Below are 16259 nucleotides of genomic sequence, written 5' to 3'. Positions count from 1 at the left end.
TGGTGGTTACTTTCCATGGATCACACCTAAAGCCAATATTGTGTTGCGTAAAAACACATTGGGTTCAAGGGCAAGCGGGATTGCCAAAGTCTTTTTTCCTGGGTGCCTGCCCTCTTTTAAATTTCTGTTTTGTTTTTTTTAAAAAAAAATGGCAAGCATGTAAAGAAGAATGAGTACAAATTAAAGATGAATAAGTTGCAGGCTTACTGTGTACAGTATTTCATTGCCCTTAAACATTTTCCAAGCCTATGGTTTTAAAAGTAGTCCAGGAAGAGAGACCCCTAAAAATTGGCATCACATCACTAGAGGCACCACAGAAACTGATCTACCAGACAGAATAGACAAGATGTTTGCTGGACTTGCCTTCCTGGAGGCAAATAGTGTGCTGCAGGCACAAAAGAAGGACATTCATTTTCAAAACGAAAAGAGTTTTTCCCCCTCTTTTTGTCCCTTTTCCACCCATTTCCCAGACCCACTGCAGTACAAACAACCAAGAGTCCTGTGGTAACTTATTCACTAACATGTTTACTAAAGCATAATGTGGACTCTAGTCCACCTACCCGCCACAAAAACTTGTATTATGGTGCCAGGGCCGGCCCACTCATATCGCAAGGTGAGGCAACTGCCTCAGGTGGCAAGATCCACAGGGGCAGCAGATCCCAAGGTAGATCTTGGTGGTACCAGAAGATTCATCCAGAAAGACCCAGGTTCCTCTCCCCCCCCCCCTTAAATCTCACACACCAAAAAGCCATGTGAACTGTAGTTTGTTGTGGGTGCTGGGTACAATGTACAATACATACAATATATGGGAGTAGTAAACTACAGTTCCCAGGATCCGGAAGGATGTGCTTCAAATGTATAGTGTGTAGGCAGCCCCAGGTGTGAAGGAAATGAATCTTTTATTACACGGGAATTTCCCTGCTCTGGAACACCTGGTTTCCTTGCCTTTTGCTGTGTTTTTTCGCTCTTTATTGTTTGTTGAGCTTCTCCCTTGATCTCTTTGCTGACTGACTCTCAGGACGCCAAGCAGGAAATTTCCTCTCCGTGCGAAAAAGTGATTAACCAGATAATTAAATCTTTTTCGACGCAATCTGTGTACCCTACTTGTTTCCCTTGCTCAGATTACGATATTATAGGACACACGCGAAGTTAATTATCTCCGTCTGGAAGTTGTTATTGCTTTTTTAAAAGTTAAACGTATTTCCTTCTCCTCCCTCCTGGGCTTCCAGGATCCCTCTTCTGCGATCTCCCCGCCCCCGTCGTCCTCCGGCGGCTCCACCTCCAGCAGCAACCCGGAGGACTGTCCGGATCTCAGCGACCTGATTCAAGGCAAGACCCAAACCATTGTTTTCCCGAGGCAACTCATCCGTTCCCTCTTTGCCTGTACTGTAGTATGAACTGGCCTCCAGTTCACCACGTCTTTTAGCGCGGTAAGTGCCATTGATCCAAGTGGGGCTTACTCCAAGGCAAGTGTGCTTGCACTTACCTGGGACTAGTAAGCCCGATCTGACTCAATGGCACTTACTTCTGAGTAGACATTAAGGTGGTTAAATGTCTATGTCGCGTGTGCGTGTTTTGCTCGATCCTCAGCGCGGACGAGCAGAGGGAGCTTTTTTGCAGGAAAATCGCCAGGAAAGTGTTGTTATTATACCTGTTGAGTGAGAGAAGCGGAGTTTCCCCAAACTGCCAGCATGGCAGTGGAGAGAGGGGAAGCAGCTTTTCAATAATAATCGCAGCAAACCTTGTGACATTTGAGATGGGAGGTTTGTGTTTTTAAGAAACTAACCTTGCTCCCGCCTTTCACTGTGTGTAGCCAATGAATGAAGTCGTAACAATGAGAAATCGGAGCTAGCCAATTAACCAAAAGAAAGGTGGAGTAGAAACTTCCTGGTTAATTTTTTGAGCGCCCCCCACCCCCATCCTCTCGCTGACCTTTTGGAGTGAGTGTTTCTGGACAGGGGAGTGATTGCTGTTCCATGGGGGATGGTCAGAAGTACCGTAGATTGTAGCTGTGATTGAGCTTTCGTATTCTGGGCTTATTTTCCATACATGTGATTTTCTTCTTGTAAAATTGCCATGCTAATACAGGGTGAGTCTTTTAAAAGAGGCTCCATGGAACATGTGTACTCTGTATCCACAGGGCCTCTTTTAAAGGACTCACCCTGTAATAACAAAGATAATATTGCTGAGAGAACAGAGAGTACACTAGCCTTACGAAGCAGACCAATGATATACCCATTTTGCTGGGCGCTGCAGTAGGGAGTGGCAGACCTGCAGTGTACTCTTCCCACGTTTTCTTCTGTTTTTAAAGGGGGAAATGCGAGGGGACTGTGGTGTTACTTGGAGCAGCAGTGCAATGAATTAAGGGTGTGCAGGGCAAAGGGAGCCAGGGAAAAAACTGAAGCATTTCAGTTGTGGTGGAAAAATATTGTCAAAACAGCAAGTCTGCAATGATCAGTAAATCTGCCCATCGAAAAATTAACAGAATGGGAGAACTATGGTATATTAGTTCCTCAAAGGCAGTTACTACTCAGCTTAGTAGACGTGGTCCCCAGGCCTCACCACCACTCAGTCACCAGATCTACCAGAAATGATAGACCTGTCCTTTGGCACTAGTTATGTATCTATGTACATTTTGTACTTTGCTGCATCTCTCCTGGAAAAAATCCTGCAGATGCCCGAGTTCTTACATGGTCAGACTGCTGCAATGGAACATATCTTGTCACAACTATGACTCTTAAAAACAGGTTTTTGCATTAGCATCTAGTATTTGAAAATTTTCATATATGCATGAGCAGGAACCTTTTTTTCTGACCTATGGAAAGTGAGGGAAAGATCAGTCCTCTCCTTTTGGTTTCATCTTTGTAAGAGAGAATCTTGCCAGTTAAAGGAGGAAGGACATTCAAGTCCTTGGGCACGACCAAGCTTCCTGTGGCGGAGTGGGAGACTGAGACTGGAGTCGCAGGGCATTGTTCTCTGAGAAAGTTCCCTCCTTCAGTGGCCAGCCAGATGCCAAAGAGGCCAGGATTCCTCTCTCTGTTAAAACTGCATAGAAGAGAGAATTTGAGCAGGTCCATCTTGTCCTGAAGGGATGAGAAGAGTTCCAGTTTTCAAAATTATTATCTGAGACGATCCCTGTCCCCCAGTCTGCCTGGTCAGCCTAAGTACAGCAACACAATGTTTCCACTTTCTTATAAGAACATTTTTCATACCTCTGTCCAGCTCCGAGCTTACATTTCATTTTGCGTGCCTTAGTGCTGAGTATTGTGATTATGCACATAACATTTCTCATCTGATGAAATATTCACTGTGTGCCATCACATTGTTTTCAGCTGCCTGTGGTGTGTTGCCATGGCAGAGGAAGATCCTGCTGTGTTCACCTCTGGCACTTTGCCCTCTGACCCCCGTCTCCTTGCCACGGTGACCAATGCCTACCTGGGCACTCGTGTCTACAGGGACATCTTGCATGTAAACGGGGTGTATAATGGAGCAGTCGGGGACTGTCATCGTGCTGATGTTCCCAGCCCTATTAATGTCAAAATGAGTGTGGCTGCTGAGGACAGCCTGACCGAGACTTTCTCATTGGACACCAGGACAGGTAAGTCTCAACAGTGTTGTTGCCCTTCCTTTCTTGCTTTTCATTGCAAATGCAGCAATGCCACAATGATGGGGCTACGTTATTTAGCTTGCACTGAGCATGGGCATTGTTTTAAAAGGAAGCTTTACTTTTAAAGAGACAAAGGTGAACACTGAATAGGGTGTGCTGGTATTGGGCTCAGGATGTCCTGGATTCAAATTCCCACTTAGCACAAATTTCACTAAGTTTTTGGAAGCTAGTTGTAGTCTATCAACCAGTTTTGAAATAAAGCTTAAATGCAGTCCAAAGTATACCACTCCAGAGGAAACTTAGGATTCAATTTTTCCAGTACAACATGTTTAAGATCTGGAGGTTTTTCTGTCTTCTTGTGCTACTAGACAATTTTTTCAATTCCATAGGGTGCCTGATATAATTCTTATTTCAGTAAATAACAAAACAAAGGGTTTTTTTAACCTCATTATTTGTCCAAGTATATCATTTTAGAGTTGTAGATTGTGTTTAGATGTTCTTGTCCCAAAAGTGAACTTTGAACCAGACAGACCTTGTGTGAAATTTGTGTTGTTAGGCTTTCTTTTGAACGTAAATAAAAGTGTAAGAATCTGAATTCACATGGATCATTTTCTTTCCTTTTTCCTGCAGGGACCTATATCCACACAATCCAGGCTCCAGGTTATACAGCCACTCACAGGATCTATGCCCACCAATCCCTTGTTCACCTTCTGGCCTTCAGCGTTACCATCCAGAGGTCAACGCTTGAAGGCGAACCCATTATTGTCAATCTACAGACCCAATTCACACCTGAGAGTCCAGACCTGGACTTGCACAGAGGGGCAGATTTCCAGGGAGCTCAGTGAGTATCATCATGAGAAGATTTGGTCAGATTTGTGTTGTCCTTCTTCCCCTGAGATTTAAAGACAGCGGCAGAAAGAATTGAGTACTTCCTGTGGTCTGGAGGAGAGGCCATCGCTCAGTGGTAGAGCACATACTTTGCATGCAGAAGGTCCAGGCTCAGTCTCTGGCATCTCCAGGGAGTCTTTGGAAAGACTTCTGCCTGAAACAATGCCAGACTAGATGGAACAATGACCTGAGTTCCGGAAGGCAACTTCTTATGTCCCTGTGTTTGAATACAGGCAAGCCCAAGGAATAACGGCAGCCCATTCAGAAGATGCTGGCAGATTAATGGGGGAGAAGATCTACCATGTATATCTTGATACCTTTTTAATGTTCTTAGGATGAGAGTTGTAGTCCAAAATATCTGAGCTACCCGTGAGGCAGGGCAAAGATACGGAGAGTTTGAAAAGTAAGGAGGACAAAGATTTTGCGCAGGATGTGGATGGGAGCTAGAAAACCAGTGGTAGGATTAACGGTAGAGTTAGAGATGGGGTTTGAATTCCTTGTGTGATTCTCTGATCTGATGAAAGAACCATAAGGTCTTCCTTCCTGCAGCTTTTCCCTCCCTCTCTCCTCTAGCTACATCTATGGAAAGACTTTGGTCCCTGAGGTGGCGGGTGGCCCTCGGCCTACTGTACACATGATCTGGACCCCAGTACCTCAAGCAGTGACCCTCCTTCAGGAGGAGAAGGAAAAGACCTGGGAGTTTCTCACAGCTGTAGCAGAGAGTGAAGAGGACGTGAAAAGGAGCTTTAGTGAAGGAATGTCACTGATTGTCTCACGTTCATTGTATGTGTCTCACGTCCAGGCGTGGACAGCCCTCTGGAAAGGATGCTGTGTGGAAGTTGAGGGACCTCTTTCACTGAGCCAGGCTGTTTATGGATGCCTCTATTACCTGCTGAGTGCCATTCCTCCCCTGGGTTCTTCTGACTTCCCATTCTCCGGAATTAGCCCTGGAGGCCTTTCTAACGGCACCTCGGGTGAAGATTACTGGGGCCATATCTTCTGGGACCAGGTGATCCAAAAGGCACTACTGTGTCTCCAGTTTCCCATCTCTGTACAGAGGTGATGAAGTGCAGAAATCAGGAGATACCAGTAGGGAAGACATAGCCTCGAACTGAGCTTATTCTTTGGTTGCTTAGGCAAATCTTGGCTTTCCAGAGTATATAATTTTGAGAGATAGGTGTTGTGAATTCCGCAAAATTTTCTCTGTGTGTGCTATGTTATTTAAGTTTTGTGTAACTAGCTCCAGAATGAAGTATTGTCTTGTTATATACACAGCTTGTGGTGAGTGATCATGAAAGACTTGTTCAAAATCAAGGAAACTGAGTCAGACTATAAGTCTTATCCAACCCAGTGTCTCCAAGATATTAGGCAGAGAAAGATTTTTCCAGTCCTGTAGACTGAGATATTTTAAACTAAAGATGCCAGAAAATGAAACTGGAACTATAGGTTGGAGAAATTTAAAGGGGTTCCTAGACGGAGGTAACCCTTCAAGAAAACCAAAGAAAAAGGACATAGACTTCGAATAAAAAGATCGGCCTTTATTAAAAACGTATGTAGGGGTCAGCCTTTCACAAATCCCAGAAGTTACCTGTTTTTAGCTCTTGAACACTATCTTGTATACACCCCACTGAACTAACATGTATTTTTTTTTTAAGCCATGGAAGGGAAAATCTGTAGCATATACCTCTCTAAAAAGTCAGACATGGGCACTATCCTCTACTCCAGGGGTAAGGAACCTGTGGCTCTCTAGACACTGTAAGAGCATCTTATGTGGGCTACCACTATCCTACATCATTAAAAGCTTCAGGAAGAATCAACATACAGATTTTATGACCAGGTTAGTGGTGGTGAGCTAGAAGGAATATGAGCTTGTCCATCTAATAACAATGTGTGATGTTGTCGTTAAACTCAGGATACCTGGATGTACCCAAACATCTTGCTTTTCTATCCGGAAGCAGCTTCTGCTATCCTGAAATACCGGATTCGAACGCTAGGAGGAGCTCTGTGCAACGCACAGGAGCAAGGATACAAGGTAGGAGCAATAGGAACAGAATGGGGACCTTACCTGACAAAGGGATTGCTCAGGTCTAAAAAGAGAGATGGAGAGAAATCGACCTATGAGGGTGCATGCACTCTTATTTTTTTCCGTTCATCATATTTGATAATATCCCACTGCTTCCCATCCACACTGCACAATGCAGCTAGTAAGAAAATAATCCTGGGTATGGCATTTTGTTCCCATGGGAAGAGGAATGATTAGTAAACCACTCTGGGAATTGTAGCTCTTTGCTAAAGTTCCCAGGTCTCTTTGGGAGAAGCTATGACTGTTTAAAGTGATACGATTCTGATTTAAATGTATAGTGCAGATGGGACCATTCTGATTTGTTTCAAATGGATTATACAAAGCGGGTCACGATCAGTGTCTAGTACGCATGACTTTCAACAGCGGCTAAAGTGCAAGGTTGTCCTGGGTATAAATCGCCCACAGAAATAGAGAATCACCATTTGAATTATCATCTCTTTTGAGTGTTCCTCAATTTGATTGTGGCAGGGTGCAAAGTTCCCCTGGGAGAGTGCAGCAACAGGCCGAGAGGTCTGCCCTGAGGAGGTTTATGGAAACGAGGAAATCCACATCAATGGAGATGTTTTGCTGGCATTTGAGCAGTATTACTACTTCACTCAGGTAAGTGTGGGGCATATTGTATGGCATTGCTGGTAAATGAATAAAACTCTAGCCTCAGGTACCTGCTTCTGAAATTGAGAGAGCGTCATCTCTGAAGACATTGTCGTATTCATCTTTCCAATTAATGCATCTTCTGATATTTATACCCCTCATTCCCCCTGAACTATGTTCACAGAATCATAGAGGTGGAAGGGATCAACCCCCTGCAATGCAGGAATATGCAGCTGGCCTTTATGGGGATCGAACCTGCAACCTTGGCATTATCAGCACCAAGCACTAACCAGCTGAGCTATCCAGCTGATGTTATCCTGTTCTAGGACGGAAACGTGGAGCTCAGTGGCCCTCTGAGCCCCTCTTTCCCCTCTTGTTCTAGGACCTGGAGCTCTTCCATCAGGCAGGAGGCTGGGAGGTGGTCCATGCTGTGGCTCAGTATTGGTGCAGCCGGGTGGTGTGGAACCCAGAAGACCAGAGCTATCACATCCCTGGTAAATATGTGCAAGGGAGACTCCTCCTTCACCAAAGAGACATACACCGACTTTTGCATTTCCTGGGCTGCCTCTTGAGCTGCCTGCAATCTGCTACTATTACACTTCTCATTCAGGTGCAAAGTGATTTGCGTTTGGTTTTCTGGCCTCTTTCCTTAATCCTCTGAGGGGAAACCAGGCACAATTCTGGGGAAGCAGGAGAGATGGCTTTGTGTATGTCACAAGGACCAACCTGTCAGCCCTCAGCCCTGCCCTTCTTCACATGTGCAAACTGGAAGAACAGGTTCCCCACCACCATCACCAACTCAATGCTGGGACGAAACAGTTTGTCCGCCTGTGTCCAAAATGCAGTGAATGTGCTTGCGCAGGAGTTTCGACCAGGACATTATACATGCCCGTCTGCATGCCCTTTCTCTAAGGCACATCTCTAGGCGCTTGGAACTATGTTTGCAGTGACTGCTAAAATCTCAGAGGAGCTATAGAAGGGAAGGACTGTAGCTCAGGGGTAGAGCCCCTGCATGGCATGCAGAAGGTCCCAGCTCCGATCCCCAGCACTTCCAGGTAGGGCAAGGAGAGACCTTTGCTTCTGAAACCTTGGAGAGTCATTCCCAGCCGTTGTAGAGCAGACAATATAGAGCCAGCTGGAGCCACCATCTGATTCAATATAAAGCAGCTTGCTGTGTTCCAGTGCTGATTAAGTGGGGCTTAGTTATCTGCATGACTCCTTGCCGCATCCCATACCTAACAGCAGATATATGCAAAAAGTGCAAAATAGGCAAGTATATGCACAGTAGACTTAACCTGCAACATTTATTTGGCTCCTGGAATCTGACTTTTCTTGACTTGGGCTCATTCTGAATTTTCAAAAAATCCAGGAAGTGCTTCCATGTTCTGCCTTCTTCTAGGTGTCCTGCCCCCTGATGAATATCACCGTGGTGTAGATAACTCTGTTTATACCAATGTCATTGCCCAGAGGAGGTAAGGGACTTGCCGAATTGATGACATTTTCTCTCTATGCTCTTCCGGTCTCTCTTCTTCTTCTTCTTCTTCTTCTTCTTCTTCTTCTTCTTCTTCATCATGCTTGGGTGATGGATACAGGCAAAGGAATCCATCAATTAATTGATTAATTAAAAGTTCTTTTCGAAAGGTTTGTACCACCTTTCTTCCAAATAGCAGGCTGCTTGACCATAAAATTATGAAAGGCCATAAAATTCACTGCATAAGGTAGCAGCAGAATAAAAGAAGATGCAGGGGATAAAACAACAATGAAATAATCGTTATAATAAATTAATAACTCAGCAAGATCTTCAAATTAGACCAAACAACACAAAACAAAATCTCTTTACAGAATTAACCATCAGTACTGATTCCTACCTCCAATACTGATTATTGCCTAAAGGACAGTTCAGCTCTAAATGATTAGTTTAGCTGCAGGAAAAAGTCGAACAACTTGGCTCCATGTTCCATTAAAAAAGCTTAACTATGGGTTAGCTCAGTGTGGCACAGCAGCAAACCAGCCGGCCACAGTCTCCTCTCACAGAGCCTGCACAGTAGTGCTTAGCCATGGTGTGATGTGTGAGCTAGGCTGACCATTTACATTTCCTGTTTGACCCGCCACCATTTTCCTTCATGGTCCCTTTACTCTAGGTTTTGACAGCTTGATTGATGCCTTTTAAAACATGGAGGTTGCTTCCACACTCATCCTGATTTGTTTGCGGAAAGCTTGTAGGGAGCTCAGATGACAATGAGCGTTCAATCAGATTAGTTTGTGGGGAGTTTACAAGACCTAGTATCAAGCGCCATTACCCCCACACTTTCCAATACATTTCCCCATAACTTTCCTTTCTGCAACAATTTCAGTTTGGTGGAGGAAGTGGGCTTGTTGTGCAAGACCTCCAAGTCATCTTTAATTGTTCAACATGAATTTGCCACTAAGTGACCGAATCCTCCACAAAAATAGCAGCAGTCCAGAAGCTCCCTAAAGCTTCCCACTTTGTAACTCTCAGCCTTGCCCTGCTAGCCCAACTCTTTCTTTCCGTCTTCACTTTTTTTGTAAAGCTTTTTTTTTTAACCTCTCTTTTCTTTGCTGCTTTCCAGCTTGAATTTTGCAGTTGACTTGGGGTCTCAGTTGCATATTCCAATCCCTGAAGAGTGGGAGAAAGTTCGGAAGAAAATTAAAGTGCCTTTTGATAAAAGCAGGAATTACCACCCAGAGTATGATGGGTACTGCCCAGGTGAGTCGGTTCATGGCAAGGGAGTGTGTGGTGGGCCCTAACCCTTTATAACAGGTGTGCAGGTCAAAGTCTTCACATCAGTGTCACTTGCCTTGCTAGTAAAATGGGTTTCTGTGTGCAAAAGTGTGGGGCACCAAAATGGGCAGAGGATAGGAGTGATTTCCCACATACCAGAGAGAGCCCCCAGTGTATTTAGACCCTAGCGCCCCACAAAACCTCAGAGTAGCAGAGTCTGAGGCAGGGAACACAGGAAGCTTTTTTTTTTATACCTAGCTCAGTATTGTATATCGTGACCAGCACTGTCTCTTCACGGTTTGAGGCAGGAGTCCCTCCCAGCCCTGCCTGGGTTTGCCAGGGATCAAACCTGGGACCTTTACATGGCTCTGGCACTGCAGTCTCTTGTGGTCCATACACACTGCCCTCATGCCACCACAGAACACAGGCAGCAGGGAACAGCAGAGAAGCATAAACCCTCTGCTGCCAAAGTTGACATTACATTTGGCAGCAGAAGTGGAGTTTCCTGCATTCAGAGGAGACACACCGCCTCCTGAGTCTTTCCACAATTTGAAAGATGAGAGGGAAGGAAGGGAATTGACCTTGGAAGGCAGTCTTGAAGTCCAGTTTCCTCCCTGAGGAGTCTGTTAGTCTGCACGAACACACATACACACCCTCAGTAGTTTCAAGTAACACAAGGGGTGGGGGTAAGAGAATTCATCTTAGAGAACATGCATCCTCCCTCACACATCCTCCAAATCCAGTTTCCCCACCTTGAAGGCACTTGTCTTGCCCCCTGAGTGCAACTGGTTTATGAGGCAAGGTGCCCCAAGTGATGGGTCCAAACGACATCATGGCACCACAGCCAGCCCCATTGGGGCTTCCCGCACTGTTGTCCTAGCTGTTGTGCCCGCTGCGCCCTCACCACTGCATCATGGCAACAGCGCAGGTGCAGCCGCAGGTAAGGGTACAGTTGCATCAACAGGACTGGCAGCACAGGTAGGGTCCGGGATATGTGAGGGGGAGCTGCATTGGGGCATTTTGCCCACAGTGGCATCTCAGGCCAGCTAATATTCTTAAGTTGAATAGCTGTTATTATATAAAGCAATATCAAGCTAATGATGAGCCACTTATTGTCTCATAGAGAATGTATTGCTGAAGAATGGCTTTGTCGCATAATCACTGTACCATGATCTCACCTTTGTAAGGTGATGACTAAAAAATACCTGCTAGCTGTCTCCTAGGGCTCCCAGAAAAAGGTCTCTGGCAGGGCTCCTGGGCCCTTTTAATTGTTGCACAGCCAGTGCAAATGCATTGTGGGAGAGCTGCAAGTGCAGAATTTTTGCCTGCTGTTCATCATACCTCCTTGTTAACAGGAAAATTACAGGCTACTTGTCACCCAAGGTAGTCTGGCAACTCCATTTCTGGTACAATTCGCCATAAGGCACGTGGGCCGGGGTCACATGTCTATCTTGCCTCTTGTTCTTTCCTCAGGTGAGCAAGTGAAACAGGCTGATGTTGTCCTGCTTGGATTCCCTGTCATGCATCCCATGGACCCAGAAATCAGAAGGAACGACCTAGAGATGTATGAGCCAGTGACTGACCCTCAGGGGCCAGCCATGACCTGGGTAAAAAACCTTGTCTTGAAAAGGATGGAAACCTCAAACGGTTTCAGTGCAAGGTCTTCCATGGGTTTGCTGCTGAAATGAATTTATCTGAATGAGGCTGTGGTGGCCCTCACTGGTAATGACATTGGTTCCTTTTCTCCATCAGAGCATGTTTGCTATTGGCTGGTTGGAGCTGAAGGAGACCAGAAGAGCCCAACAGCAGCTGAGCAAATGTTTCAGCAACATCACTGAGCCATTCAAGGTCAGGCAGGTCAAACCTTCCCAACCCCTTCTTAAAATTTGATCCCTGTAGGTACCCTTTCCACACAACATCCTTGAAAAAAATATTTTTCTCTGACTCTCTCAGATCTGGGTGGAGAACCCTGATGGATCAGGAGCTGTGAACTTCCTTACAGGGATGAGTGGATTTCTGCAGGCTATCGTTTATGGATACACTGGATTCAGGTACAACCTGTATTAACAATAATTTTCATGTGCACAGAGGCATAGCTAGGGGACGGGGGGAGAAGGGGACACCGTGGTGGGTGGCACTTAACTGCGCCCAAGCCACACGTCTCCCATGGGAGTGACGCAGTGGCTCGGGCGCCTGCAGGTTCCACGCTGCCTGCCACCTCCCACTCAGCTGCGCTACAGCTGAGGGGGAGGCGATGGGCAGACTCCCGGCAGGCTCTGCGCTGCTCAAAAAAGCAACGTGGGCTTGCAGGGCGCCAGAGCGGAATGGGGCTCAGCCAGTGGGACTCTAGCGTGCTTTGCCCCACCCCCCATGCATGCCACACTGGGCACCCAAGCAGCTAGCTATGCTGCTGAATGTACATGATCCTGAAGTCCATTGGAATAAAAAGGATGGCAGCTCCTATCAAAAAGGTGCCCACTACATCAGGAAACTGAATCACATATGAGCTGCAGGTTCCACCTGTTGTCTCTGTAATGACTTGTTGGAGTCAGGAAAGATGAATCCCCATCCCTCCTTGTCCCTGCCACCCTGCTGGATGACTGGGAGTGATTGCAACTTGACAAAGAGCTTCAAATAGGGATGGGGGGGCTGGTTTTAAATGGTTACTCTTGCCAGATTGGTCTGTGGCGAGTCACTCTCTGGCCTGCCCCGGTAAAGCCTGTACACCCCCTGGCTCCGAGATTGAAGTAATCCGGTTTCCTCCTGATTTGTCCCCAATCTGATCTTCATACTGAGGAAAGTGTTGTGGGTGCATCACCCAAATTTCAGGGCAACACAAGCAAACAGTTCCAGTGGATAGATGTTATTAGAAGGAAGGGCTTTTATCTCTGGACTAGTGTGATTTAAGTTTGGCTGGCCTGAGGTGGGAGGAATAGCAGAGGCGTTCTTGCTCTGTTTTTTGTTTTTTCCTAGTGAGATGGTTTATTTGCAATCAACATGTGTGGGAAACTTAGTTGCAGCCACAAAGCTTGTCCTAACAAAGTTTGAGTCAATACTGAAGTGGGATAGAGCCTCTCTGCACTCAGATAAAAATAACCACGAAGCTGCCTCTAAGTTAAGGAAGAACAGGAAATGGCTGAAGTACTCAAATCAGGTCCAGTTTTGAGAGGAAGTGGGAAAATGCCCTCCTAAGGGTGTTTCTTGGTCTGTTCTCAGGTGCCTTCAGCTATGCCTGGGAGCCTCAGTGCTTTTGCATAATCAGCATTGTGTTGATAAAGTATATATAGATTTCTACTTATATTGACTTGTCACAGTTAGAATGCTGGTATTAAAAAGGCAGAAGGCAGTTGTCAAAATGAAGATTAATATTTATAGAAGCAAAATCAACAGAAGGAGACGTGGGGGGGGGGATTTAATCTCTGTGGTAGCTTTGCTGGGGCACCGTCAGATAGTTCCCAGGTGGGTTCTAATTGCCACAGTCCATCTTTGATGGCTGCTTCTGATCTCTGCCAGCCCGGACAACTGGCAGGAACCATACTAAGCTGTCCAGCCCATTGTGAATGTGGGGTGTGGAAAGTGAGAGGGAAAAGAAGTAGGGTGCCTTCTTGACTTTCCAACAGGAAGTCTTCCTCTACTTCCTTTAGGATCACCAAGAAGCACCTGAAGTTTGACCCCATCTGTCCAGATGACATAAAGAAACTAAAGATCTCCGGCGTGTGCTACTTAGGAAGCAAGCTGGATTTCACCCTTACCAAAGAAGATGTCACCATCCAAGTGACACAGGCCTCCTCTGTCCTACAGCCACCTGGTCTGGAGGCTGTGCTGGCAGGAACGGGCGAGCATCTTCCCTTAAATGAAGGTACAGCATCATCTCCTATAGCTGTATTATCAAGGTTTCCTGTTGCTGACAGGGAGATCCCCTCCCACTTAGCTGAATGTTTTAACAAATTGAGGTATATTCTTGGGTTGGTACTGAACTACAGTAGACCCATTGAAATTAATGGGCCTGGTGTAGTCATGTTCCTTTGTTTCAGTGGGCCTACTCTGAGGAAAACCTAGTTGAACACCACCCTTGGTATATAGCAAAGATGGCGAGAAAAGGTTTCACCACCTTGGTGGTGGTGGTGGTTTTAAGAAATGCCTCCTGTCCAAGCTGCAACCAACCTGTTGGATCCACTTCCCTAAATATTTATGCCCTAAGACAAGCTAAATATAGGTGGAATAATTTGTTACCTCAGGAGACCTGTTGATCCTCTGCAGCATCTATATAGAAGGCTAAAAAGATGATGATACTAGAAGAGTTGTTTGTTTGGATGGCCACCTTTACAGCTTGTGTGCTTTCTGTTCTATTTCAGGACAGAGTATCTCCTTCCCTGCAGCCGCAGGCTGGATCCAGAAGGTTGAGACAATTTAAAGCCAGCTTGTTTTGATTCTATGACAAGTATGAAAAAACTACCAGGCTTTTGCAAGTGTAGCAGCCAGCCAGTAGTATCTTAGAGGCTTTGTGGTTCATGTTAGCATGCAGCAATACTGAAGAGCCTGAATCTTGAGTTCTTGACTGCATTCATTGTGCATATAACCAACCTGCTGAAGTGGGAGCTGAAATACCCACCACCACTGACTACCTTAGAGATGTAGCTTCCTTCCCGGACAGAAAGGTTCTGCAATGGAGAGAAAAGGAAAAGAGCTTATTTTTCATTCTTTTTTGTGGAGGGAGGGGCGAGCAGCTAGTCTGAAGAAATCCCAAAAACTTTCCTGTTAATTTGATTATTGTACATTGTGATTAGCATTGGGGGAGGGGAGGAGGGAGTGTAAACCACTTATTCCCCCCCCCCTATAATTTTTATTAAATTTTCTGTTTTACTTTAAGCTTGTTTAAATGAATATTTTAAAATGTATCAATGACCTCCCTCCTTCTCTTTTCATGGTTCATTTTGCATAACATAAAGGGACCCCTGACCATTAGGTGCAGTCGTGACCGTCTCTGGGGTTGCGGTGCTCATCTCGCTTTATTGGCCGAGGGAGCTGGCGTACAGCTTCCGGGTCATGTGGCCAGCATGACTAAGCTGCTTCTGGCGAACAAGAGCAGCGCATGGAAACGCCGTTTACCTTCCCGCCGGAGCGGTACCTATTTATCTACTTGCACTTTGACGTGCTTTCGAACTGCTAGGTTGGCAGGAGCAGGGACCGAGCAACGGGAGTTCACTCTGTCACGGGGATTCGAACTGCCAACCTTCTGATCAGCAAGTCCTAGGCTCTGTGGTTTAACCCACAGCGCCACCCGCGTCCTTGCATAACATAAATCCCTGCATATTTTACATAAACTAAACCATTCAGTATTCCATTATTACATCTATCAAAACTTATTTACACTGTTGAATTTATCTTAATGCTGCCCGCATTTTCAAGTGTACACAATTTCCCCCTATATATGGGGGAGTGTAAACCACTTTTAGAATTTTTTGACAGTCAAGTGGTATATACATTTTATGAAATAAATAAATAAAACTGCAAGTCAGTAGTAGTCTTTCTTCAGACCAAAACTGAACCCCTCGACGCTGGCATTTTCAAGGATTTCTTCCTACCTCCTCCTCTGACAGTTCCAAAGGTTCTTCAGCAGGTTTCCCAGATGGAAACTTGCAAGGCAGTGCAGAAGACCTTGCTACCTTTACAGACTTGGGATGGATGCCGAAACAGCAAGCATTTGCCACATCTTGTCTTTGAGAGGCTAATATGCTAAGCGTTACTTATACAAAAAGCAAGCTGCATACGCTGGCAGCAACAGTCCAATTAACTCGGTTTAGAAGCCTCTTTCCAGTTCTCATCCATCTCTCAGATAAGGGAATAACTGACCTACCATGAATAACAGCCTCCCCTCTCCCAACTTGCTAAATCAAAACTAAGGCTTCAAAGCAAGCAGATAAGCACATATGATCTCATTTTACAGCTTGCACCAATTAGCCCCAGGGTTATCTTGACTACCAAAAAGGCATTTACACGCCTTCCAGAGCATTTTCACCGTTTGGTTAGTCAGCAGTTAAGAGAAGTCTCTTTTTGCATATGCTGTGAGACCTTATTTTCCACATCCTGTTCCTCCACCAGCTACACAGACCTTCCTCAACCTGATGTTTGGGCTATGTCCTGACAATGTCAGAGCAGAGGAGGGGAATCTGAATTTCAGGGTCAACACGGTTGCTCGCTGCAATCTTTAAGGGGATGAAGAAAACCATTCATTCCTTCCAAATAGTAGAATACTGTCTGAGAGTTGCTTGGCGGTTGTAGAAACATTGCATGAACAGGAGTTGGCAAAGGGGGAGAATTATTTAAGGGAACTTTGGGGGCGTTGC

At 45.6% G+C, this 16259-nt stretch overlaps 1 protein-coding gene across 2 annotated transcripts; it reads left to right on the top strand.

Annotated features, from left to right (window-relative positions):
• The first annotated feature begins 2248 nt into the window (after positions 1 to 2248).
• PGGHG (protein-glucosylgalactosylhydroxylysine glucosidase) lies at positions 2249 to 15424 on the top strand. Of its 2 annotated transcripts, XM_053396158.1 has the most exons (13): positions 2251 to 3598; positions 4238 to 4448; positions 5069 to 5504; positions 6408 to 6527; positions 7047 to 7178; positions 7552 to 7663; positions 8569 to 8641; positions 9761 to 9897; positions 11386 to 11519; positions 11665 to 11760; positions 11866 to 11963; positions 13557 to 13771; positions 14268 to 15424. In XM_053396158.1, the coding sequence occupies exons 1-13, from the start codon at positions 3352 to 3354 to the stop codon at positions 14324 to 14326; spliced, it is 2070 nt and encodes a 689-aa protein (XP_053252133.1). In that variant the 5' UTR covers positions 2251 to 3351; the 3' UTR covers positions 14327 to 15424. The 2 variants fall into 2 exon arrangements, with proteins under 2 accessions (XP_053252142.1, XP_053252133.1); XM_053396167.1 differs by lacking the exon at positions 13557 to 13771 and having other exon boundaries at positions 2249 to 3598.
• Positions 15425 to 16259: the final 835 nt, after the last annotated feature.

This window comes from Podarcis raffonei, chromosome 1, assembly GCF_027172205.1.
Source record: "Podarcis raffonei isolate rPodRaf1 chromosome 1, rPodRaf1.pri, whole genome shotgun sequence".
In the NCBI taxonomy this organism is placed as follows: Eukaryota; Metazoa; Chordata; class Lepidosauria; order Squamata; family Lacertidae; genus Podarcis; species Podarcis raffonei.
The sequence above is the reverse complement of the archived record's forward strand: the minus strand, read 5'-3'. Positions and strand labels throughout refer to the sequence as shown.

Bases quoted from the DNA above. Each gene is read 5' to 3' on its own strand.
- PGGHG (XM_053396158.1), top strand. From the start codon at position 3,352: ATGGCAGAGGAAGATCCTGCTGTGTTCACCTCTGGCACTTTGCCCTCT. The intron at 4,449-5,068 runs GTGAGTATCATC...TCTCTCCTCTAG, and splicing joins GCAGATTTCCAGGGAGCTCA to CTACATCTATGGAAAGACTT. The intron at 11,964-13,556 runs GTACAACCTGTA...TACTTCCTTTAG, and splicing joins TATGGATACACTGGATTCAG to GATCACCAAGAAGCACCTGA.